Genomic DNA, 26,879 nt, shown 5'->3' on the forward strand with positions numbered 1-26,879 from the left:
TTCTAATTCTATCTAATACCTAGTTTTAGCAGTTAACAAATAATGATTTTTAAATAATGTGTGCTGTTGATTTAACAAATTCATGCAATCAAGGAGAATCTGAACAAAACATTGTTCTTCAAACTCACTCACACCAGGTAGGCTCTAGACCCACCGCAACACTGAACTGGATAAGCGGTTACAGATAATGAATGAATGAATGTTATTTTGGTAAATTATTAAAATAAACAATAAAAACTATTTATCTGACACCAGCAAATATAAGCAAACTTTAATAAAAAAGGTAGTCCTTAAGGGTTCAAAAGACAAAGAAACGTTTGCATGATTAAAGGGTTCATTAAAGGGACAATGTGCTGCAGATGGTTCTATATAGTATAGTATATAGTATATATATGTTTAGGAAAGTTTTCTATATGGCACCAAAAGGTGCCATATATGATGTCAAGTTTGTTACAATAGAAGAGGCATTTCTGAGTGCCATATAGAACACTTCTCTAAAATATGCTCTATAGAACCATATATTGCAAATTATATTCTATTCTACTCATATCTGAAGAACCCCCTTTTATGCAAAGAACCCTTTAAAAGTTTCTTCAAGTGTTAATGGCTCTATATAGAACCATATTCTTTAATGAACAACCCTTAAAAAATAATAATAAATAAATAAATAAATATATATATAATTCAAATAAATACAAACAAAATCCAGGATACTGGTTGGTATGGGTGCATTAAGTGTACCCCTTAAAATGTACCCAAAAATCCATGTGGTTCTGCATGTGAACCCAACTCTAATAGTTTTAGAAGCTTGCTGATACATTTACAACCTGCTGACCCACCATGGAAATGTTTTTTGTGTGTTAATCCTGACTTTTATCCCCATATCAAGCACACAGAACCACGACCTGTACAAATAAGCTTCAGCTCTTTTTTATTAGCTGTTCATTTACACTCATGGAAGATTGCCTATGAACAGAAATGTTTTTTCAAAACTTACTACTGAAAATGATTTGGTAATGCTTCACTGGTAAAAAGCAGGAAGAATGAACTTAATCAAGTTAGTTGGAACAAAGTGAGGCCTTCTTACAGTGTGAACTGTTTATTAATTCTTTTGTTTTTAATACCCATTTACAGACATGTCACCTTTAAAGGCAGGAGACAGTGAAGCTCCACTCTTGTTTTAGGTCTGGGGAAAAAAAACTCAGGGTTTGTGATCATCATTCTGATGTGAAAATGTGACTTTGGATCTGAAAGTACATGATAAGTTTTAATGACAATAGGAAACAGACAACAATATGTGCAAACCAAACAAACCTGCTGTTTTTCTCAGAAAAATGAACTGACCAACTTAGAACCCAGACATGATCATTACTAAATGTGTTTGGGAATGCAGTGACGTCTACATGGAGCAGAAGAGGTCCCCTGCCATGTTACCTGGTAAGAGCATTCCTAAAGGTACAATGCATACCACCATGCAGAGATGGTGATTCCAAGATTGGTGAGGACTGACAGGAGTGGTTGGGGTCAACTGTATTGAAAGCTGCAGAGAGGTAACTTTTCCGTAACTGCCATTAGGGCAGGCTCTATAGAGTGAGCCGGTTTGAAGCCAGATTGTTCAGAGTGAGAAAGAGAGACAGTTGATTGTAGACAGAATGTTCAAGGACCTTTGGAGAGGAAAGAAAGAAGAGATACTGGTTTGTTGATGACGTCCAAACTCTCTAGAGTTGGCTCCTTCAATATGGGGATTGTACGTGACCTGAGCTGTTAATAAAATTAAGGAGGTCTGGAGCAATCTTCTCAAATCATGTGGATGGAATAGGATCTATAGTGAAATGGCAGTTGAATTGTTAGAAGTGAGAAGCTGTGGAATGTCGTTTGTGGAAAGTGGAAGAAAAACAAGACAAACATAGAAGGAGGAGGCTGGTGTCTGATGGGGGGCGGGGTGCAGAGAGGCAGAGAGAAAAGATTGGCAGATCTTGTTAACCTGTTCCTCAAAGAAGGTAACAATCTTTAATGGTATGATTATGGGTGGTTGAGCAATGGAAGGGTTCAGGAATTATGTTTATGTTTTACAGTTTTGACTAGAAATTAAACCATGGAAACTTAGTCTCTTACATTTTGTGTACATTTTTTAAAGTTTTTACACTATGTGGCTTGCAGGATTTAATGCTCTACTAATGTATTGCAGTTTTACTGTGCTTATTTACAGAGTGGAGTAGAATTTGCAAAGCAAGGAAAGGTCTACTGCACTCTTTTGTACTCACATCCACCAGGTGGAGCCAGTTTCCCTTACAGTGTGAAACGTAATGTAGCCAAAACACATAAAGTAGAAGTCGGTATATAGTACTGCAATATGTAATGCAAAATCTCTGAAAATGTGTTTGACACATGTGTTTTTTTTTAGTACAATATTGTACTGTTTCCAGTAAAAATAAGTATGTAAGTTATAAATTTGTAATATCAGAAAAGAAAAGGCAAAAAAACATTTTAATAACAGATCATTTGTTTTTAATAATTTTATTTTAAAATTTGACTGCCTTTTCTGCTTCTCACAATCTAAGTAATCACCAGCACACTCATTAACATTCAGGTTCACCAACCAATAAGAACACCAACGACTTTCTTGTCTCATTAACAAGATTCATTCTTTTATGTCTTTTTCCTTTTCTCATTATTGACTTCTGAAAAACTACAAAATATATAAATTTTTGTCTCATAGTGAAAGGATGGACAGGAACATCTTAAAGTATTTATATATGTAGTATTTGTATGTGCAGTGCATTGCCACCAGTCCTTTTGACCTTCCCCAAGACTTTATGATTGTATTATATGAATTTATTATATTAGTATATTCTGTGGAGTGCTAAGTATGTTGCAATTGATCATACGAATCCTTTTTTCCATTGGCTCCACAAAGTAGGTCATGTCACCAAAACATTATTCAGTAAAGTGACTGCTGATCACCAGCACACACACACAGCAGAGTGTGTGTGTGATTTTCACAGAAGATTAAATATCAAACACACACTGTAACGACAAGATATCTGCACAGAGGACAGATGTCCTGCATTGTAAGGCCAAAGGTCAAATGAATAAAACTCATCTAGTCACCACTGAAGAAAAGCAAAGATATTAAACATCTACTTAGGGATTTGATATAATAAGAGAAAATGCCATTATTTTACAGTAGTTATTTGTGACACATATGTCACTGAGAGAAGTGGAGGAAAGTTGTTGAAAATGTGGATTTTAAACTTTAGATCCATAGAGTATTTGTGTTTGTAAAAGAGAAAGTATTTTTATTATGGTTTGAAATTGATGAAAAGTTATTAGGGTTATTCAAGCCATTCTTTAATTTTTGCAGCCATCCTCTGCAAAACTTGCAGATCTGAACCTGTAAATTCAGAATAAATTGGAGGTGAAAAATTAACAAAATATGAAGGTGTTTAATGTGTATACATTTGTTTACATTTTATATTTTTTACATTTATTATTACCCTGGATTTTTTCTCATGTAGAAAATTTAAATGTGACTTTGGTTTTGGTATATTTACAATTTCATTTATATCTTTATGAAGAGAGGACAGTTCTCTAAAACAAAACCTCATATTTGTAAACAGTAATTTTACACTATTTCAACTTATGAGGACACAATTTATTCTCAATCACAGCAAAATTGAAATCCCTTTCATTTAAACTTATTGAACATTTGTACAGAGATGGCTAATGTTAGATAAATTTGATAAATAATGCAACATAATTAATATAATCAAAAAATAAAACATATGAGTTTCATGTGTTCTTCCTGTGTCTGTGTGGGTTTCCTCCTGGTGCTCCGGTTTCCTCTCACAGTCCAAAAAACATGTTGGTAGGTGGATTGGCTACTCAAAAGTGTCCATAGGTGTGATTGTGAGTGTGTATTGCAGTGTGAAGGACTGGCAACCCCTCCAGGGTGTGTTCCCACCTTGCGCCCAGTGAATCTGGGTAGGCTCTGGACCCATCGCGACCATGAACCTGATAAGTGGTTACAGACACTGAAAGAATGAATGTAAAACATTTGCCTCATACATTTACTAACCTGTTAAAATCCACAAATAACTAGAAATTTTTGTGCCATTTTTGTATTCCCTGTAGAGAATGTGAACTCACTTTTACCAAAAAAGCCAGAAAGGTTTTTTATATTTTTTGATCATGCAACACTGTTAGCAGTCAAAAAGCTAAGTATGTAGATTGGTGTTTTGTCCTTAGAGGGATGTCTGAGCAAGCTCCTGCTGAGTAGCATTTCCCTAATTTGCTTTTCCTGCATCTTTGCCCTCTTCCATATTTTTTTTCCATCCATGGCTGTGTATGGTGGGACTTAAATGGCAAGGCACTAGTCTTAGACTCATCAGAAGACTAGGAGCTCTGCTCTGATGGTGGAAAACAGCCTGCTCACTGTTTTGTTTGGCTTTCAGGACATGAATGCTAGTTTACTGTTCAGGCTCAAACACTGAATACCATTCCATGTAGAGTGAGAGGAGGGGAGCTGGGCTTTTCTCTCTGTTCACTGTGTTCCCTAATGAGGCAGAGGAATGAAACCAACTCTTTCCTCAATCGTTTGGAGAGGAAACGATATGAATTTATGGCAATTTTTTTTTTAAAAATCCAAGAATCATAATTTAATCTTGATTCATCCTTTTTGCTTATTTTTTTCCTAAGGGATTTTAGGGGAATCATCATTTATGTCTCCTGACCCAATACATAACAATTTTTGAGCTATAAAATGTTCCTCTGGGACGTGTGTCTAATGTTGAACGTGTCCAAAATGGGGGCATCTTAACATAAGTTAATACACTAATTAAAAAATGTCTACAAACTTATGGATATAAAAATATACACCACACATTATTAAGTACACTCTCAGAAAAAAGGTACGGTAAATTTACAAACCGTGTATAGGTACCTTTAAATGTACAACAGTGTTTAAACGTCCAAGGTACGTACATTATATTCTCTTTTCTAGTAAGGAAAGTTTTCAATATAGAATTGTGTCAAATAAAAAAACATAAAATAAATCCTGGAGATGAAATGGAGTGTATGAAATCAACCCAAAATTAAAATCTACAATTTTAGTAGAATAAAGTACAGATATGTTCCCTAATTAACGGTACAAATATGTACCCTTGAGTGTACCACCACAGAGACAGCAAAACGTACCACCAGTGATAAATTTTCTGACATAGTAGCATCAACTCAAATGAGATTATTTATACTAGAATTAGTGCAAAACACAATTTGCTCAAAACACAATAAATATGGCAATAAATGTTAGTGCTGAATTTTTGCAATGTTATACAGTGTACGTATTACATATATTTATGGAGGTATCTGTATAATAAGGTTTATAGTGTCCTTACTGGTCAGTTTGGTTCCTCTGTCTATATTTGGGTTTGTAAGTAGCCTGCTTTGCTGTGAGTACAAATGTGCTTCACTGTTTAATGTCTTGGAAAGGCCAGAGATATTTTGAATGTTTGTGTGTGTGTGTTTGTGTGTGCGTTCTGGTTCCTGCCCTTTGGAAATACACCTGCATATTCCTTGTATGCATCACACAGCTTCAGAAGACCATACAGTTTTACACATAAGTGATTTGCAAATATATGATTGTGAACTAAACATATTCCAGAATATTATGTATGTGTCTATTTATTTTGTTGGTTTTCAAGTTGTGCTTTTCGCTACTGTAAATGCAGCTTTGCTAATGGATAATAAGCTAATACATGTGTCAATGCTGATATGACAAAACATTGTACACTGTGGACAGTGAGCTACTAAACTAATTTTGATCAGCCCCCTTCTATGTTCCCTTTGTCCCTTAGGTCAGGGTGTGCTATCTCAGTCAATGGAACCTGCCAAAGATGACCCAGACAGATCAGGCCTTGTAGATGACCCAGATAGATCAGGCCTTGTAGATGACCCAGAGGCATGGTCTGGCTCTGATGACCCTGAAGGTCCTTACTGCTCCCAGGATGAAGCTTACTATGGTGAGACAGATAGTGATGAGGACCTACAGAATGAGCAACGGTCATCCCGGCCTCTGCATCCCCATCTTGACTATGAGCCTGAGAATCACCCAGCTCAGCTGGACCCTGAGTCCTCCTTCTCTGATTACTCACAGGAGGAAGATGGCCCAGGGTTGCTTTGCCAAAGTCCAGAACCCTGCCAAGATGCTCCTTCTAGGCCACAAAGTGACAGCTTTCCCGAAGACCAAGATTCAGAAGACCCTGAAGATAATTGCCCAAAAAACCTTGAAAGCAGCCCTATCTCTTTCTCAGAGTGTAGTGCCCTCAATCAAAACGACCACCTGAATTCTCCTTCTGGCTCTTCCTCCTCAGACCAGGCTGCAAATATACCACAACCTAGGGAACTGTTTGCTCTGGAAAGTTTGGACTCCCTGGAGTCAGAAGAGGAGGAGAAGGAGGGTGAAGGAGGAGGAGGGATAGAGGCAGCACCTCTCGCGTCGTATGTCACTGATGGAATTCAAGTCCAGGGTGCTGAGCAGGCAGAGCAGTGGGGCGCTGCTTCCCTCACTGAAACCACCAAAGGCAGCAGACAGCGGGCAAGACACACATGTAAGTCCAACTCTACAAATCCAAGTCTCTCTCATTCTCTCTCTCTCACTCTCTATCTCTCTCACGCTCTATCTGCGATACTACCTCTGGTTCTCTCTATTCACTCATGCTGTTTTCAGGGATTCAAGCGCTGAATGTGCTGGAACCCAGCTGTTTTGTTAGGACTTTTTTCTCTTTGAAGTTCTCCATGGAACAATATAAATTTGATAAACTCAATTATTTTAAATGAAATTCTATACCATTCAAAATATTTTACATTGAGAGTACACTTGACAAATGCTTACTGAATAATGTCATGTTTGTGATTTTGTCACTTGCCTATGTTTGGGGTAGATTTATAAAGTGGACATTACATGTGTGAGAGCTGGTGTGTATCTCACACCCATCTCCACAGGCTTTTTTAGGTACAACCTTTGCCCTTTACCGCATATTTGTCTCATTAATCTGCAGTGCATAATATGAGCATATCCCTTGTGAAGATAAGTGGACCCCTCAAGACGTTTACAAGATGAAGAATCATTCACCAGATCATTTTGCATCAACTTTTGTTCTGGTTAAAAATAGCCAGCCTGTGTAGGACCAGATTTTAGGGCAGATTTCTTTCAAGACGGGGTCAGTTCACAATTTTTTTTACCTTGCTCTTATATTTAAATGTAGGGTCAGATGAGGCAAATCCCAGTCCAGTATTTAGGAGTAACATACATTCGTTAGTGTCCATGCCATTGCTAACAGAGGTTTGACAGACACCAGCATATGTCATTGGTGGTTTGTCATTTGATATTTTTCGGCTTGAAGCGCTCTCTCTCTATTTCTCTCTCTCTCTCTCTCTCTCTCTCTCTCTCTCTCTCTTTCTCTCTCTCTCTCTCTTCATACCATCTATATCACACTACCCACTTTCAAGACAACCGCGTTTGCTGGAGGAGTTTATGGCCCCTTGTAATATTTGCACTCCTAAAAATGGTTGCAGGTGCACTGGCTTGCTACTAAGCCATGTTCCAACCATGCTGCAGTTAAGTGTAAGCATGCATATTGCTTAGCATGTTTTTCAGATTTCAGTGTGTAACATGTTTTGATTAAAACATCCAGACAAGGCTACTAATATCAGGTTGGTACTTGATATATAAATGTCACTGTCAATTTGTCTTCTGACCATATACCCATCATAGCTGAGCCTTGTTGAAAGATATATGCAGACACAAACATGGATCACAGCAGGTCATGAGATGCTGCTTCAGTTTCATGTCCAATAAAGAGTCTGTTTGCATTACCAACTAAAGAGTAGAAACTGACAAGTTTATTCAGAGTCTCCAAATTTAAGAGTCACAAAATTTATTGTGCCGAAATTTAATATTCTGAGTAGATCTCCAAACATGGTGTCAACATTGACAATACTTGTATGCAATTTAATATGTGATGTCCAACAAATTTCTAAATTACATCTTTCTCTTTTCTACCTACCCCACATCTGTCAACCATAGGCCAAAGGCGAAGTGAGGGGCAATCTGAGAAGCATCTGAAGGAAGCTAAATCTAAATGTAAGCGCATCGCTCAGCTACTAACTGCTGCACCGAACCCTGAAAGTAAGGGTGTGTTAATGTTCAAGAAGCGCAGACAAAGGGCTAGAAAATTCACACTAGTGAGCTACGGTACACGAAAGCCAGAAGACAACAGTTTTGAAGACGAGTACGGATTTGAAGACAACAGTGTTGGCCAGGACTTCGGATTTTCCCTTCCAGTTACAAGTGAGTCTGAATTCGAAGAAGATTTTGGTTTTATTGATCAGGGCCAAGGTGCTTTGAACTTCTATTACGACTACGAACTACAGCAAGAAGGATTAGCAACAAATTTTACCAGGGAAAAAATGGAGCAGCTTCCACAGACAAAAGGTAAAGGGGTCTTGATGTTCGCTCAGCGACGTCAAAGGATTGATGAAATTGCAGCACAACATGAGGAGATGAGGCAGAAGGGCTTACCAGTGGAAGCTTTTGTGGAACCTGATACTTGTGCAGGTGCCTTTCAGGAGGAAAATGTTCCAGTTCCACATGATGTGCAGAGCAGGCAGCAACAACAGTATCAGGAACAGCTGTATCAGCAACAGATGTTTCAGCAGCCAAACACTGGTATAAATGGTCTGGATTCCCTGCAAGTTTCTTCCACATCCAAACACCTGGTGTCAAACCGAACAGCCAAGCCCTTTGGTGGTCTAAAACAAGCCGCAACACCATATTCTCCTGTTAAACCTGTCTCAAATCCAGCACCAAAGAAACCTGACAACATCTTTAAAGTCCCTGTTCCAGTAAACACCAGCCCCCAGGTGTGGTCACCCACAGGAGATATCATTGCTTCTCGTGATGAACGCATTGCAGTACCGGCTATCAAGTCTGGAATTCTGCCAGAAACAAAAAAGAGAGGCACAAATAAAACAGATTCCAGAAACCTTCTTCTAGAAGAAGATTATCTCAGTCTTGGTGCAGAAGCCTGCAATTTCATGCAAGCCCCAACTGTCAGGCAAAAAAATCCTCCACCTGTTCTTCCTAAGCCTACCATTAACCCAACTTGCCCACCATGGTCTGCAGAGGGTCGCACCCCTCGCAGCCCTCAACCAGCCTCAACTCCTGCCCAGCAAACCTGGGCTGCACCTCAGCCCCAGCCAGCTACCAAACCCTGGGCTCCATCACCAACTCAGCCAGTTCCACAGCAGCATACATCTGCCTGGGTACCATCCAACACATCAGCTTCTTATCAAGCTACCTGGCCCTCAGAACCACAGCAGGCACCAGTGAGTATTAAGGCCCCAACTACACACCATGTAGTTCCTTCACAGGCAAAGGTCCCATGGACTAAGCCACAACATGGTGGCAATTCTGTGGCATCCTGTCCACCCCAACGAGGGAGCACTTACCTCCATGCATCCAAGGCTCTACCAGCTTCTCCAAGAGGGCACGCCTCAGAAACCTGTCTCTCTGATGGGCCAACCCTTAAGGGCAAAGGTGCAGAACTTTTTGCCAGGCGACAGTCCCGTATGGAGAAGTTTGTGGTAGATGCAGAAACTGTGCAGGCCAACAGAGCCAACATAACCCCCTCACCCACACTCTCTATGCCAAGCACCTGGAAATATTCTCCCAATATCCGGGCCCCTCCTCCTGTGTCCTACAATCCCATCGTGTCCCCATTTTACCCACTTGCAGCACAGAAGCAACCCACTCCTACCACTAGCCTTAAATCCAAAGCAAAAATCGAGAAACCCAAGCCAACACCCAAACATCTCAGTGTTGTGGATGTCATGAAACATCAGCCATATCAGCTGGACACCTCACTCTTCACCTACAACTCCACCCCTGAAGTAAAAATTGCAAGCCCCAAACCATCCCCTGTTCCCTCTACAGAGTCCAAGCAAAACCCTGCCCTGCCTAGCCATTTGCAACCCCCTTCTTTTGGTCGTTTCCCTTCTCCCACCCTGTCCTCTTCCCCTGTCCCATCCTCTGGAAGTGCCCAATCGCTTAAACAAGGTGTTGCTGCCAAACCTAGTGGACCGGTGAGTTTTCAATATCCCTTTGTCCATCAGCCTGCTCCAACTGAGGCTGCTTCTGCTACACAGCCCGCTCATAGGAAACCACCAGCCACGCATGATGGCCCAAGCACAGTCTCCTCCAGCTCTTCTGCTGCTATCTCTATCACATCTGGAAATGCCTCTTTGTATGCTTCCTCTGTCCCACTGTATAGTGAAAAGACCTCTAGATCCACTTTGCCGATAGCTCCTAGGCCCAGGTTTTCTGCCAAAAAGGCAGCCATTGGTGGCAAGCAGTGGAAACCAGTGTTAATGCTACGCTAAGCAAGAGTTTTAGTCAGTGAGTTAGTTCACCTAATGAGTTGATCAAACCAATAACCAAAATTGCATATAGCATGTGATCTGCAAAACAAAAATAAGTAGATATCACAAAATGGTTGGAATTTTGAGAATTGTATTTCTATTACAACTATAACTAAAATATGTATTACTGGTGAATTTACACATTAATTTATTTATTCACCAGTGTATATATATATATATATATGTACCAGTGGGGACATATTTTAAGTCTATTTTTACCATCAAAATAATTCATTATGCCGCCACAATGTTGTTTTAGATTTTCAGAGATGGGACGGTTAAGTTTGGTATGCAAATTTATGTGTCAATGAGAGAGGTGAAATAGTGAGGTGAAAGGTGAAATAGTGAAGAACATTTTATGTTCTTATATAAGATATATTTAATCTTAATTTAAATCTAAGTAAGTATTTATTTATTAGAACAGAGATATTTCTCAGTGATCTCAGGAAAAACAACTATATTTGGTTGTTAATCATATCTTAAATTTATCTTATTCTTGTGTATACCCTTGGGAAGATTGCACCATGAATACAGAAAAGTTATATTTGTATGTGAAACACATTCAACACAGTAAGTCAAGTGTGCCTCTGGGAGTCAATAAGGAATGTGAGGGTGATCCGTGTCAGCCATTTTATCTGGCTAAACATAAAAGTAGTGTTTGACTTATAAAGCATGAGGAATTTTGTGTTTGGGCACAGTTTAAGGGGATTAAAAAAAAAGAAACAAAAAGAAAAGTGTATATACTGCTCACTATTGAGATAGAGACTAGTAAAAAGATTTTATTCCAAACTAACTGCTAATGATGAAAACAAACATCTGGAGCGTTCCTGATACCTACATGTTAGATGATAATTCCTGAGGTACTAGGCTCTCCCATTGTGGGTAGACCACAGAATTCATGCCTTAGTTTTGAGGTTTGAGCTCTAAGGTCTAATTTTTCAGTAATCTCAGTGATAAATGGGGTTTTAGACATCACTGCTATTGCACTCTTTGGTAAACCAAATTGTTCCTGATTTGATATTATTTGAAATCAATTACCCTGAAGTCTGAATGTGTCAACATTCATGCTACAAGTAAGCTACAGAATACAAGGCGTGAAATTTGTGATTTGTTAAATATCTTATTCATTTCAGTCATTGAGAAATCAAGTTTAGACTTGGAATTCTTAATATGGGACTGACACCTACTACAGAATGACATGATGCAACTTTTATAATCAATCTAGAATTTGGTTTATGCTCCATCCACATATTCATGCATTATATTGTAGCAAATGTTGCATTTGTACTATGTTTATAGAAGGCAAACATCCCATCCAACCTAATATCTGATGTTAACCGTTGGTGCAAAATCCTCAAAGTATATGTATATTATTAATTGAAAAAGTTAATGATTTTGCATATATATTAAAGGTCATTATGGAGTAAATTTAATGTTATGTTCAGAATCCAAAAGAATAGCTTATTCATCTGTTCATAAGCTCAAGATATCAAACACATAACATTAGTTTTGCTGAGCTATAAGTTACAAATTGTTATATGACTAATGATACAGCTTACTCTGCTAGTTTGCTAGTTTATGTGCTAAAGTCTGCATGGCTAACAACAAAAATAAAGCAATACATCATGGTTTAAAACCAAGAAAATGCACTTATTCACAGCTTTCACATATGTTATGTTTAAATATCTTAAAAACAATTAGTATTGCAAAGATTCCATGGCTAACACACACATTGAAGCTAACCTAGCAAGTGCTCTAGCTGAAAAATCCACTGCTCACAGTCCCCTCCTCCCCTCTTAGTGCACTTGTGTAAGATAAATATGACGCACTTTGGAGTTTAAAATAATTACTGAAACTAGGCCTGGGTAATAGTTGCTGCAAAAAGCATCAATTTGGGAGAACAAATCAGGCGACATCTATATTTTGTTTGTGTCCGTAGCATTTAGATTTACTTTTTTTTTAGTCTATTTCTGTTTATGTTCATGTGTGTTACAGTTTTGATATAGAAAGTATATCCCTGCTGAGCAGACAGCTATTTTTATACAGGGTAAATGGGCTTATGACAGTACAGTTGTAATTATTTGCGCATGTGAAAATGAACAGCACTTCCCATATAATTTATTCTTTTCCCTTATTTGTTTTCCCTAAAAAAATTGCACTTCTCTGATTATCCCTTTACTTATTAAATATATCTTTCAACCTCTTGTCTTCTGCTTTTTTCAGCTTTGTGGCTTTTCTTCTGTAACTTATTCACTTCATTCACTCTCTATCTTCACTCTGATTTTCTGTTGTTCTTCACAGTAAAATGCCTTACACCTTTATAAACAAACAGTGAATGAAGGTAATTATAAAGCAAATCTTTTGTTATCCCACAGACAAAATGTCATTATTCCTAAGAGATGTTGAACCACTGGCTTTGAACACTTGTTGACCATTTCACACTGCAACAGAGTGCACCCCTTTCTAAATATAGCCCCCCTTACCACCCCTCTATCTTTAACACATGCAATCCCTATTAAACACAGCTCTCGCTTAGCAACCTGATAAGCCCCACACCTGCCAACAAGCCAAGTTCCTTTTGAAATAGGTAAGTGCTGAAAACGCCCTCTGGTGGACTATTTCTGTTCGGACCAACAACAGGATTTTAAATGTTTGGGGTATGACAATAAATCTAAATTAAAAGAGTAGCTTACATCATAAACTTTTTGGCTCTAGAGTAAGACTATGACTCTCTTAGTATCAGAGTCTGTTTTCCTATTTGTCCTATGTCCTATGTTACAATGTTATGAGGCAGCCATGGCCTAATGGTTAGAGAAGGGGGCTTTGGACTGGAAAGTCATTGATTTCATTCCCATGAGGAAAAATTATTGGGGGCGTTGGGAGTGAAGGAGCAGCTCTGTACTACTCCCTCACTGCTTGGCTGAGGTGCTCTTGAGCAAGACACCAAGCCCACAACTGCTCCCGGAGTTCCCGGGAGGACTGCCTGGAGCTCTGGGTGTGTGTTCTCAGCCCCAGTGCCCTACTGTGTCTGTGTGTGTTCACTACCACATATTGGTTAAATAAACATTGTGTTGTACAATGACAAATAATTGCACATTTACATTTACATTTTAATAAGATTGTTAAAGGTGATTTGAAAATTTCTGTATTATTTGCTTGTTGATAAACTCATGCAGAGTAGAAACTAAAAAATCTTGTCAACTTGAATTTATTAAAACAGGAAATATGTATTAACATATTTATAAATTACATGGACAAGATGTGTGTCTCAGTATTTGAAATGAAACAACAGTATACCAGTACCCATAATATTAATTGATACATTAATTAATTAATTGTCTTTAATTGTCTTCTTCTGGAGCCTACACGGAAACACTGGGTGCAAACGTATAATGTTGATAATATAAAACTATGAATCTGTAAATACGCATTTCCTTCACACCCTATCCTTGTAATGCTCTATTTTTCAGATGGGCACAGAGGCTAATGTTCACTCTAAATAAAGACCAAAAAGTTATACTAACCTCAACCATTTAACCCGTTAAATAATCTAAACTCAATTATTCGTATTTAGTAATCAGTATATAAACTTACAAAATACAAGGTTTATTTCTCAATAATATAACTGATTTTTCAGCATAAATCTGTATGATCTAACCTATGGGCTTTACTTATACTTGTCATTTTTATAACAATATCATAAGGTTAAATCTCTTATAGTCTTCAATGCAGTTTTCCAGGCAAAGCTACATTAGCTTTCCTTAAGAATGATCTATTGTGCTACAGAAAGAGACCAGATGAGGGCAGCAAAGTCTAAAGAGTATAAAAATTAGAGTAGCTCTTTATAAATAATGAAGTATCTCATATTGATATCGAAAATATCTATGTAAATTAATTAAACTTTCAGATATTTTAGTTTATATATATATATATATATATATATATCCTCCCACAGTCCAAAAACACACGTTGGTAGGTGGATTGGCGACTCAAAAGTGTCCGTAGGTGTGAGTGTGTGAGTGAATGTGTGTCTGTGTTGCCCTGTGAAGGACTGGCGCCCCCTCCAGGGTGTATTCCCGCCTTGCGCCCAATGATTCCAGGTAGGCTCTGGACCCACCGCGACCCTGAACTGGATAAGCAGTTACAGATACATATATATATATATGGATTTAATAGATTTATGTTCATTCATTTTATGTTTTGGTGTGTTTTGCTTTGTTTAGTTGTACAGCAGGAGCCGCTCTATGTCTTTGCCCCGGAGACACTCTTCTGTGTCCACTATGTCCCCTGTGTCTAGTCCAGGCTTCTATCCCACCCGTGGACCCATGGATAGGCAGATGTCATGTGTGGAACAACCCCAAAAGTCCCCGAGCCCCTGGGAAGCAGCAGCTCGGAGCCCCTTGGGCCTAGTGGATGAAGCCTTTATCCCACAGAGCTTCCAGCAGTCAATAACTGCCAGCATTCGCTCTGCTGCCCACAGGAAGTCCCTGCCGGAGCCACCATTGGAATGGAAGCGCAGGGTCTCCAATGACCCCATAGAACCCCTACAATCTACAGCCCCCACACTCGCTATCATGTCCCCTACCAAGGCCTTCACTCCAGTCTCAGAAAAGCACATTGTTTACGGTCCTCCATTTAGACCAGCACAGCCAATAACAGTCGGCATCAAGTACACTGGGACCAGTTCTTTGCCTAGGAATTTCTCCCTTCACTCCAGCTACGCTCCAATGCATAGGGTCAGCTGGAGAATATAGTGAATTGTAGTGTAGCAAATTGTAGTTAGATAGTTCTCACACTGTTTTTTTCACAATACACATAAATATGGTTGCAATCAAAATAATTGAACTCCTATTACATGCTGAGTTTATTAGCAAAATGTAGAAATGTCCTATGTATTGGTGGTATATCTGGAGAGAATTCCTTGCACAAAGTGAAGCATGGTGGTGGCTCAGTGAGGATCTGGGACTGCTTTGCTTCCCCTAGCACTGGAGACCTGCACTGTGGGCAGGGGAAATCCAGTATCAGGAAATCCTAACAGAATACATCATGCCTTCTGTGAGGAAGATGGAGCATGGGCAATAGTGGACCTTCCAATAGGACAATGACCATAAGCATACCTCAAAATCCACCAAGGCTTGCGTTCAGAAGAAGTCCTGGAAGATTCTGGAGGTTGAAAAATTACCTGACTTGAGCCCCGTATAATTTTTTGATAGGCTTGAAGAAGGCAGCTGCAGCACACAAACCTAAGAATATTAGTGAACTGGAGGCCATTGCCCTTAAGGAATGGGCTAAGGCTCCCCAGGAACTCTCCCATAAGCATGTATCTAGCTGTGCAACGTTTTTGTAGTTAGTCGTAACAGCAAAATGGTTCTCTACTAAGGGTTCTTAGTACCAAATATGTTTGTCATAAAGGGGTTGAATCATTCTGAGACAGCAGTAGTCATTAAAGTGTCATTTTGTGTAGAATTTGGACAAAAATATAACACTTTATATATAATTTGTTATTTAAATTCTTCTTGTTTGCTTGGTTTATTGCAAACAGCTGAAAATTTGTAAATTTTCAAAAAACAATTGATAATAAACCCAATTATACAATGGGGGTTGTTTAATTTTGATTGCAACTATATTTAAAAAAAGAGATTAAACTAGGCTGAAATGATTCATAATTCTTTAGGTAACTTGGAAGGGGAAGTAATTAACTGTTTACTAATCTCAATTTCTGTTGGTTAACACTGACAGATCTGACAAGATTAAGTAGTAAACTTCACAATTACTGTAGGAATTCATCCAAAATATCTGGGGTAAAATGGACTGAAATGTCTCCAGTATGCCTTTTAATGTAAAGTAATTTTACAATTGAATCCCTGTAGAAGAATAAAAACAGGTTATTACCTACAATGCCCCATAACACCATTACTGCATGGTAGGTAAAACTTTTATAATATTCATATGCATGATAAATATCTCCAGTTTATCTAAGCTAGCTAACAAACACAGGCCAACACCAGTCTACAGGCGCTGTACCACTGCAAGGTACCTACGCAATTCGGCTCAGCTCTACTAGGAATGCATACTTTTCAACTAAGCAAATTTGGTACCAGGAATTTTTTTCTGGCTGGCACATGGTTCCAAGCGAGACAAGTAGAGGCTAAAAATGTAAATCCAGCAGAACAATGGCCAGAGAGATTTTTCAATCACAGTGTAGTGCAGACATCCAGCACTAACGAGGCATTTGTAAAATTTCCACATTACAGTAGTGATCATGTTTATTTTCTTATAAAGTAACACCATGGCCTATTAAAGCAATACAAACGCTCCTTGGACTGTTGGTCAATGAAGACTCCATCGAGATCTGGATGGAACAACAAGGAATGGAAAACTACATTAATCTATCTGAACTGTGGTTTGGAGCCATGTTCAGTCCTAAAACATAAAATAACTTGCAAATACATGAGTATGAGTAAACAGCACTTAAAATTACCATTGCTGCTGTTATGGTTTCCAAAGCCTGCAATTTCCGTTAGAGACTATGTTTTGCAATGTCACTGGCTACATTTTGTGGAGAGCTGCCTGGCTAAACTAAAAAGCAAGAAGAGCCAAGAAGAGTAGGTACCATGCAGTGGAAATGCCCTAATGTTTCCCTCAAAAGCTCACTTTGGTTTAATCCTTTCTACCACAGCCACATGAAACATGTGTCTTTTGTGTGATTTTATGACAGTTTTAGCTGGTAATCTGTTTTATACAGCCCTTATACCTTTCCTTCTGGAATGCAAGAAATAAGTCAAAATAAACCCCCCAGATTTGAGTATTTATGGGTGATGTTTAGAGAAGAAATAGTTACGTATCCTCAACCTGCAATATTTATTGTAGTTGTGCCACAGAAAATATGACCAAATATGTTTTAATAGTGTTGAGTGGAGTTTACAAATTTGTAGTTAAATATTTGATTGCCTTTAACTCAGCCCTCATTTTGTAAAGTTTTATTTATGCTAGCATGCTAGTTAGCTTGATAATTCACAAGTTGATTTGTTGAAAGAAATCAAGCAAAATAGACAGCTACATGAAGAATTCATAATCTTCTTCCCTGTTTACTGTCTAGATTTCAACCTCCTTTCAACCCCTAATAAGAAAACTAGAAAATTGTATTTTTAGACATTTAAGCTTAATGTAGAATGGAATTACTGTTGCAACAATGATCAACAGATGTTTATTTTCTGAAAACATATATTTGAGCTGATTTTGTGTAATTCCTTAAACACAAATGGTTTTGGTTGACAAGAATAATGAACAAGCAAGTGAATGTGAAGGGTTTGTAAAAGCATTTGCATGTTTTGCTAACTAAAGATGGAGAGAAGGTAATTTTAAGACAGCAGTTGAAGGTAGCATATCCATGTGTATGTAATTATATTATCATATTTTCTAGGACAGATATGAGTGAATAGTAACTTTAACTTAAAGAAGTGTTGAATAAAATTTAAAAACATGTCACAATCAGACCACTATTAGAAACTCCTATCTCATAGCCTTTTGTTGTAAACTCTGGTCTATCTGCTTGTTCAGTACTTCCTCTGGAATTTTTTAAACATTTTTACCCCTCTAGTCCATGATTTGCATTGAGCAATGATGACCTTAAACTCATGTGCAGCTGCACAAGAGAGTACCTTTTTGGTTTATGCTGTTTATGGAGACACAAAAATGTGTAGCTATAAACTGATCATTGTGTGGACATACAAGTTAAGTTTTTTTTTTGATAAAGACTAGGGTGAGGGTATATACATAGTGAACAAGCAATTTTACCAGATAGGAATTTTAAAGTGTGGAATTTCACAGTTCACTTGTGATTTTAATATTTTGCACAGCTATCATATTTTTCCAGTGTGATTTTCTCACATTTTTTAATAGTTTTACCTGGATTGATTCAAGTTCATTGATTGTCATTTGCATAGGATGCATATTTGCATGATTGAATGCACAATAAGCTAAAACGCAGAGACTGTTTACTAATAATGGATTGTTCAGAGACAGTTGTTTTCTTTTGTCATTAAAAAATGCTACCATTTAAACCTAAAATTGGCTTATTTTTTTATTTAGTTTAACTGTAGTTTTTTTTAATCAATGAGCATTTTTTTGCAGCATATATTATGAACACAGATGTTGTTATCATGTCACAACTTTCTAACATTGTATATATATTTTACCCCACTTGACAATGGCAACTGACATTTACATTATGTGATACTTTCATGATTTATTAATCAATTTAAATGATTCCGAAAGGTTATTTAAATAAAATAAATTTTCACTAAAGACACTAGATCTTAAGAGGGATAAAACAATCTATCAATTATTAGTGGCAGTATATGTAAATGTTAATACAAATTTGGTCTTAATTGCTTGCCTGGTGAAAATTAAGATTAAATAATTTTTTTTTCAAAATGTCTAAAATAAGCAACAGTAGTCACCCATTCATATACAGAGTTTAACCACATGTAATGCTGTGAGCAAGATTTAGCACAGATCTCACATTCACCTATTAAGCCTACACCACTGTAAAGTATACATGAAAATCAAGTCAATTTGGCAAGTTTATGTATTAAAGTTACATACTTAAATGCTAATGTCTCTAATTTTTCAGGGTCATTGTAATATAATTGCTATATTAACGAACAAGGAATTAGTTTGGCAAATTATTATTTGTACTCATCTCTTTTGGAAAATATTTAATCAAATTCAGCTACTAGCTTAGTCACTTAAGTATGGGGGTTAACATAGCTGGTCTTTGCTAGACTAAGCTGATGTGGGGAATAGCATGTTTCAGTGCCTTAAATAGAATCACCATGTTTTAGTTCTAACCACTGTGGCTACAAACAGCAGCAGAACAGTTCAGACCTATTAAATCAGGCCTTAGAGACACTAGTTAATTCTAGAATTGACAGACAAAATGGTTCTACTGGTTCTCCAGCTGACTAATTGTACATATATTTTGAACAGTGCATATTGTAATGGGACAGATGGTAGCAAACAGAGAAGACAGAAAATACAAAAATCCCTGTAAAAACCCAGAACAAACTGAAACTGATTGGCAGTTCGCCATAAGGTCAGTTATGTAATAGGCTTCCCATTTTGAGAGGCCTTAAGACCCAGCTGACCCTTGAGTTGGAAAAAATAGACTTAACAGCTAAAGCATAAAGCCTTACTGGTCAGATTTTTCCTTTCTTATTATTTCACAAAGAATAGAAGAAAAGATGATGCAGTCTCTACCTCTAAGACTCTAAACAGGGAAACAATAGTTAATGTTTTTTAATGTAATTTATAGACATTTTACAATGATTTTGGGCTATTTCACTCAGTGCATTCCCTAAGAACATTCAAAGAAAATTTGATTGTAATTGGCTTTAAACCATGATGTTAAATTTTAAATCCACAGTTCTGAGTGGACAGAGTGAAGTGCAAATTAAATGCTGAATGACTATTGTAGTGCCACCCTCTCATGTCTATAGTTACATCCTAGTCATTTGGAGATCAGATTACATCCTGTAAACTTAGACCTGAATAGCTCCTGTTAGGTCAGTGTTCATCCTTTTCTCTCTCTTTCACTCTCTCTCTCTCTCATTTACAATTAAAACATTTGCAAGTTATTTACATTACCAGCAATAATTTCTATTTAGAAAAAATATATATATACAATTAATACGTCCTAGAGTCCAGACCTCAACACCATTGAACGTGACTGACATTATGTTTGAGATTATGTGGCAACAGAATATGCACACCACTTGTAAGACTTTATTCCTGTCTATATTTTTAAGAAACTGAAAGCAAGCACTATTAATAATGCCAAACAGCAGACACTGAAAACAGAACAATTTAATATTACATCTCATTTGTAAGGTTTGTGTTCTCCCCGTGCCGTGTGGGTTTCCTCCGGGTGCTCCGGTTTCCTCCCACAGTCCAAGAACACATGTTGGTAGGTGCATTGGCGACTCCAAAGTGTCCGTAGGTGTGAGTGAATGTGTGACTGTGTGTGTTGCCCTGTGAAAGACTGGCGCCCCCTCCAGTGTGTATTCCCGCCTTGCGCCCAATGATTCCAGGTAGGCTCTGGACCCACGCGACCCTGAACTGGATAAGCGGTTGCAGATAATGAATGAATTAATTTGTAAGGTTTGTGTGTTTATTATATTATTGTGTAACTTGTACTTAATGATTTGTTTGATTGGGTATTAAATTAATAATTACACTTGTTTGTGGTTGACATAAAATGAGGTACTGCTAGAGGAGGATGGGGACAAGACCACATTTGATAACGCACACCTTTTTGGTCATTTTGGTCTCTTAAACCCATGTACCATGTACCTTACCAACATTAAATACTTTTAAAGAAATGTAATTTTTAACATTATAAAAATGTATACTCCACCACTCCATCAGAGTAATGGCTCTAACATAGGCAATATACAAAATGATATAGATTTAAAATGTGTGATTTCTTTCATTTCTGTACATTGCCCCTAACCACCTACAGAAAAACTGCCTAACACATTTTTCCAGGGCCAAAAAGTAGCTTTGCCTTGTCCTAGCTTACCTCTCAGCCCACAAATAAAATTATAATAATGAAATTAGAATGCAGCCCACCGACTTACTGTTATTGTTGAGGAATGGTGGTTTTACATTTAAGTGTTCTCACATTTAAGACTATTTAGTTCAGGATGAAAGACATAAAAGTACTAACTTGCTTGAAGAGCAAGTTTATTTTTTTTCTCTCTCGCAGTGTCTCTGCACCTCCTTTGCGTTTTCTCTCCATCTCAGAAGATTCTAACAGATAACATTACCTTCATTCTACATTGCACTGCACCCGGCACCCAGAGCCAAAGGGAGGAGGTCTTTCATGATATAACTGGGACATCCCCGTGTCAGTAAATAAAATACCCAATGGGCTGCAGACCAACGTGTTTCAAGGGCCGGTGGTTACGAAACTTTTTTGCCAAATGCATTACGCTGACAGGGCCAACATTTATATGGTCAGATATCATTCATTGATTATCTGTAACCGCTTATCCAGTTCAGGGTCGCGGTGGGTGCAGAGCCTACCTGGAATCATTGGGCGTAAGGCGGGAATACACCCTCACACCTATGGACACTTGTGAGTCGCCAATCAACCTACCAGTGTGTGTTTTGGAACATGGGAGGAAACCCATGCAGACACAGGGAGAATACACCAAACTTCTCACAGACAGTCACCCGGAGCAGGACTTGAACCCACTCCTTCTAGGTCCCTGGAGCTGTGTGACTGCGACACTACCTGCTGCACCATCGTGCCGCCCTCCGGTCAGATATAAAAAAGAAAAGAAAAAGTGTCAGGACTGTCAGCCCACCAGGAAAATGGCCAGTATGCCAGATGGCCAGTCTATCCGTGGGTACTGCTATCTGTAAAAGGAAATAAAAAGAAATTTCAATATGGGTACACCTACTGGTTGGTTACTACTGGTCCTGGCATAACAATCATTGTAACACCACTCATAGCTTACTAGCATAGATACTAACCACTTCTTCCTGACATGTATCCCTCATTCCCAATCTCCTGTCCTAACCATCTCATGGCATTGTGAGGGGCTGGGGTGTTGAACACAGGCTAAAATTAGTCTATTGATGTAAGTCGACATTCCAACCCTTAATACACACACACACACACACACACACACTCCCACCCACCCACAGCCCCCTATCCCACAGTGGGTTGAGTGTAGAGAGAGGGGGAGAGAGGAGACTCTGTCTGGATCAAACTGCCCAGGGTGACCCTTTACCTTCACGTCGAACCTCCAGGTGCAAGCCAAGATAGAACTCTACAGGTAAGAAACAACTTTCTTGAACTTTTTCCGGTGGTTTTAGAAATCTTGGTGGTAGCAGATGACTTTTGTGTGTGAACTACATGATGGTCAAGCTTCTTGTCATGATAAAAGGCCTACAATGTGCTTTCTCACAGCTTCAGTAATCTCCATAACCAAAGTTCTGGTTTACATTTCTTGATGTCCTCACTGCTTGATACTCTTTCCTAACAAACCACCCCCTTACATCACTTGTTGGATTGTTGCCATCATAAAGCTCTCATTCAATTCCATTTGCAGTTACATTTACATTGTGTCAACATTTCATGACGATTGGCTCAATATAAAGTGTCCAGAATTCCTTGGAATTCAGTCTTATGTTTACTTATGCACAAGGTAATGTGTATAAGAGATACAAGTTTTTGTCATGACCTTTTGTTCTGGCCTTAATATACTCAATTTATGCTTTGTTAACTTGTATAGTATATGGACATTTTTGTTTCATTGACTTATCGATGGATCCTTTAAAAGGTTCACCCACACAAGATTAATTTTCTGCTTGTATTTATCTTTTATATTGGGTTATTAACGAATGATCCTAGATCAGAACTATTGTGCTCTGAGTTACATATGACCTCAGAACACCCCATTATGTGTGTGTGTATGTGTATATACATGAAATTATTTGAGATTTTGGGGGACCAACATTTTTCTTCTACAACTACATCACACAAAGAACCATTTAGGATTATATTTACTTCACATTTATGGTCAATATATACAAATATTTTTGTTCACATTCTGATCACAAGAGAGCTTCCCTTGTTAAACTACAATGTTGTAAAAATAAAGCAGTGCATATTTTATGGACCTTTAATTAAGATCAGGTTGGCACTAGAGCTGCACATATTGACTCTGTCAAGTGCTAAATGTTTGTATTGGCATGAACAAGGTTAGATTTCTCAGTGCCATGTTCAATGGCCAGGACACAATGTCCAATCACCAGCCCATCCATCAGTATTCATTGACTGATTCATAACACTTCAGGAACATGTGACATCTTGCTGCGTACTACTCCTATATGATCTCAGCTAATTTTAAGGTGAGTATTGCCTTAGCCCTTTTTAACATGAGCTGGCCAATATATTGGGCATTGTGTACTTGCTGGGTACTGGTCAGAGGGATGAGTGGATGATGTCATTTGGATGTGTCTACTTTTGCCGTCTTAAAAATGAAGGTTCCTCAGTAGGTTTTGGACAGGATAAGATTCTTAATAAAATGTAAAAAAAAAAATATCCTGTTTAGAAATTGTCTATTGGGAATCAAAATGAATATTTATACCAATTATGAAATATGAAGGTCATAATGATTAAATGTGGTTGACAGTGATACAAAATGTTCAAGTGTGGTGAAACATTTATATATTCCATGATTTAACACATCACATCAAAAGCATGTTCAGAGTTTGCTTTGGCACCTGCACAAGGCCTTTTATCAATGACAAACCCAATAATATGATACACAAGTGATATACCCTGAAAAGCATTGTTATAATACTGACCAACAGTTAAGCCATATATGGCCACATTTAATATCTACATATTGTCACAGTTCGCTTTTTTTTAAATATTCTATGAGCATTTCAAGATGAATGAACCAATAAAAATTATGAACATTCCTTTTCCTACTTCACATTTTTACACTGACAGTATGCAGCATTACCATTTACTAGTTCCTTCTGTGTCATTTATGTATCCATTTCAACACATTTAAACCCATCAGGAAAAGTCACCATGTCGCGATTCAGCACACTTTCAGCTCGCGAGAGGAAGATGCAAGCAGCCGCCATTTGCCGTGAAGTCTGCGGTGGTGCCAATGGTACAAAATCTACAGCAAGCCTTCCATATGATTTTCCACAAAACCCTAACCATAACTACCAAGAGACATCCATCTTTGAACCCACAAGGATTTGATTTGTTTAAGGAAATGATTCAATGCATCATGATTTCTTGAAGTTCCCAGATTGAAAATGGTTTATGGTTTAATGAATCTCAAACTCAATTAGAGTACAATTAGAATACAAACCTGTCAGACACTATTCACTGAATCACTGAAAATCTGATGTCACAATGAATAGATTACAATTCTTTAAGAAATTAAGGCTTATTTAATTATTGATTTTCTGTTTTTCTTTAGAAAAAAATCTCAGCAACTCAGCAAATTAAAATTTTAGTTTAATTTGTGTTTTTTTATATATATAGCTCATGTTTTGTTTAAATACACAGACTTCACAAATAAGACTGAATAAACTTTACAAACTAGTAAAATGTAAAGGTTGTAGTAGAAAACTTTATTCAAATATTCTGAAATTGATGCAATTGAATCACTCCCTTCAGATCAATGTATCAAAATGTGCTGATGCATATTTACACATTTAATAACCACCCTACTGAAAACCCACAGAATGACTAGGTTCAAACCATATGGTTCAACTAGTTGGTTTAAACCTGTGTTAATGCTATCTAGCTAGCACCACCTTTTCAGAGAATGACAGGCCAAGGTTTGGAGAGTGGTTCATGGACAAACTCCCCTGTGCTGGCCAAAAATATTATAGCGACAGCCTGCTTTGCTAACTCTAGCAGTGGATCCTTTTGTTGCTGGCGTTTGGAAAAGGTTTATTTTTGAGTTCAGTGGTAATGTCAGGGGAAGGGGGGTTGTTTGGGGGAAATGACTGGTGGACGATAGACAACTGTGAGGTGGCTGGACTGAGGACAGAGTGAAGATCATGGACAGCTGCGGCTCTTTCCACGTCTCAGGCCAAATCTGCCATTTGGATGGGCCCTGACTATATAAAACACTGCAGTACCAAATCAGGATTACACTCCACAAACTTGGACAACTCACATTATTACAAAGATTAGTAATCCTATTGTAACTCCACCACTTGGGCTGATTCTTTCTTTCTTTCTTTCTGTCGACTTCCACTGAGTTTATACATTTCATACATAATTAAATGGTCAAGATGCAAACTAAGTTATTCAGAGGAGTTTGATATGGAATGCCCCATTCTAGAAAAATAATAGTGTTTACATGTTAAATTGATTATACATCCACAATGTTTAATTCCTTAATCTATCTATCAGTTGGCATTTATATTCACTGGGAAAATACACTGAAGGTGTCCCTTATATTCAGTGTAGCTGAACACTGACAATGGACAGGGATTGAAAATAAAATAGCGTTATGTTAAAGTTATGTTATCAAATTTAAACATTAAAATGAAAAAAAAACGAAGGTAATAGAAGAAGTAGAAAAGGGTCATTTCTTAGAAATGTTTGCATGTTCTGAATTATTAGCTGACACACAAAAAATTAACATCAAACTAATATTTTCTGTGTTCTTTATTTATGCCTAACTCTCTATACAGCTACAGTTCTGAACTGTCAACTGAATTTTTTCTGTATAAATGGCACACAGTGTGTTTTGGGAGCGTTATCTTGATTTTACAGTGCCTAAAAGCACATTAATACACTTTTAATAATAAACATTTCTAGATGTTAATGTTGTTGAACTTATGGAGGTTTTTAAGCATAAAACTTTATTTAAAAAATTTAAATAATTAAAAACCATTGGCGAAAATGAAGTGTCTTTGTATCAATTTGATAAAAAGAGTTTCTAATTAATAAGGATTCTAATAACCCAAGAAGGACTTTAAAAAATTGAGCTATTCAAGTCCAGAAATGTTGATTTCAAGAGTTGATAGAGTTGAATCACAGTGTCCATTTATCAAAATAATCTGAGGGTGTGTCCCAATTGCATACATAGGATCAGTCCACAAGTCAAACTTAGAACCAGTCTATTTCTGAACATGTTAATGATGGACACTGTTGTTCATTCATTCATTCATTATCTGTAACCGCTTATCCAATTCCCACAGTTAAATGAGAAATGGACGAGCCTCTCAGGCCATCCATATAATTTATATGCAAAGGTTTATGTAACTCTGGTTAAATTAGGCTTAGTTATTTTTATTGTTGAAAACAATGTTTCTCAACCCTGGCCCTGAAGGCACCATGCCCTGTACATTTTAGTGGTTTCCTTACTTTAACACCCACACTGCAACTCTGAAAGTGCTTGTACATTAACGGATTAGATCATTAACTATTAGAGTCATAAATGTTGGGAGAAGGTTTAAAATATAAACACAAATAAAATGTAATAATTATTATTTTTTGTTAAAATAAAAATAAATAAATATATTATTCATTTAAATTCACAGAAAAAAAAACAACTTTGCATATATAGCATATTTGTGTCAAAGAAAACATCTGCCAAAGCAACCTTTGAAGCCATAACTCTATGCCCAAATACAAAGTACATATTCTATAGTATTAGTATACCGTTGGCATGCAGCCTTGATTTAAAAAATAAAGACCAAGAGAAGGACATTTGGATAAACATGGAGAAATACATTAATTATTGATCTTATAACGCCCATGAAGTTGACATGAATTAATATAGTTAAATTACCATATCTGGCAATAATGTTCTGGACTTCTTCATGAGTACTTCACTCGT

General features: G+C 37.5%; 1 protein-coding gene across 1 annotated transcript; it reads left to right on the forward strand.

The window, feature by feature from the left end:
* Positions 1–1,403: 1,403 nt before the first annotated feature.
* Positions 1,404–15,233, forward strand: synpo2b (synaptopodin 2b). Its single transcript, XM_066652642.1, has 4 exons — positions 1,404–1,455; positions 5,856–6,608; positions 8,087–10,143; positions 14,703–15,233. The coding sequence occupies exons 1-4, from the start codon at positions 1,404–1,406 to the stop codon at positions 15,231–15,233; spliced, it is 3,393 nt and encodes a 1,130-aa protein (XP_066508739.1).
* The last annotated feature ends 11,646 nt before the right edge of the window (positions 15,234–26,879 follow it).

This window comes from Hoplias malabaricus, chromosome 2 (assembly GCF_029633855.1).
Source record: "Hoplias malabaricus isolate fHopMal1 chromosome 2, fHopMal1.hap1, whole genome shotgun sequence".
Taxonomy (NCBI): Eukaryota; Metazoa; Chordata; class Actinopteri; order Characiformes; family Erythrinidae; genus Hoplias; species Hoplias malabaricus.

Coding starts and splice junctions, on each gene's coding strand:
- synpo2b (XM_066652642.1), top strand. CDS start 1,404: ATGGAGCAGAAGAGGTCCCCTGCCATGTTACCTGGTAAGAGCATTCCT. Junction 6,609..8,086: donor ACAGCGGGCAAGACACACAT/GTAAGTCCAACT, acceptor TGTCAACCATAG/GCCAAAGGCGAAGTGAGGGG. Junction 10,144..14,702: donor CTGCCAAACCTAGTGGACCG/GTGAGTTTTCAA, acceptor TGCTTTGTTTAG/TTGTACAGCAGGAGCCGCTC.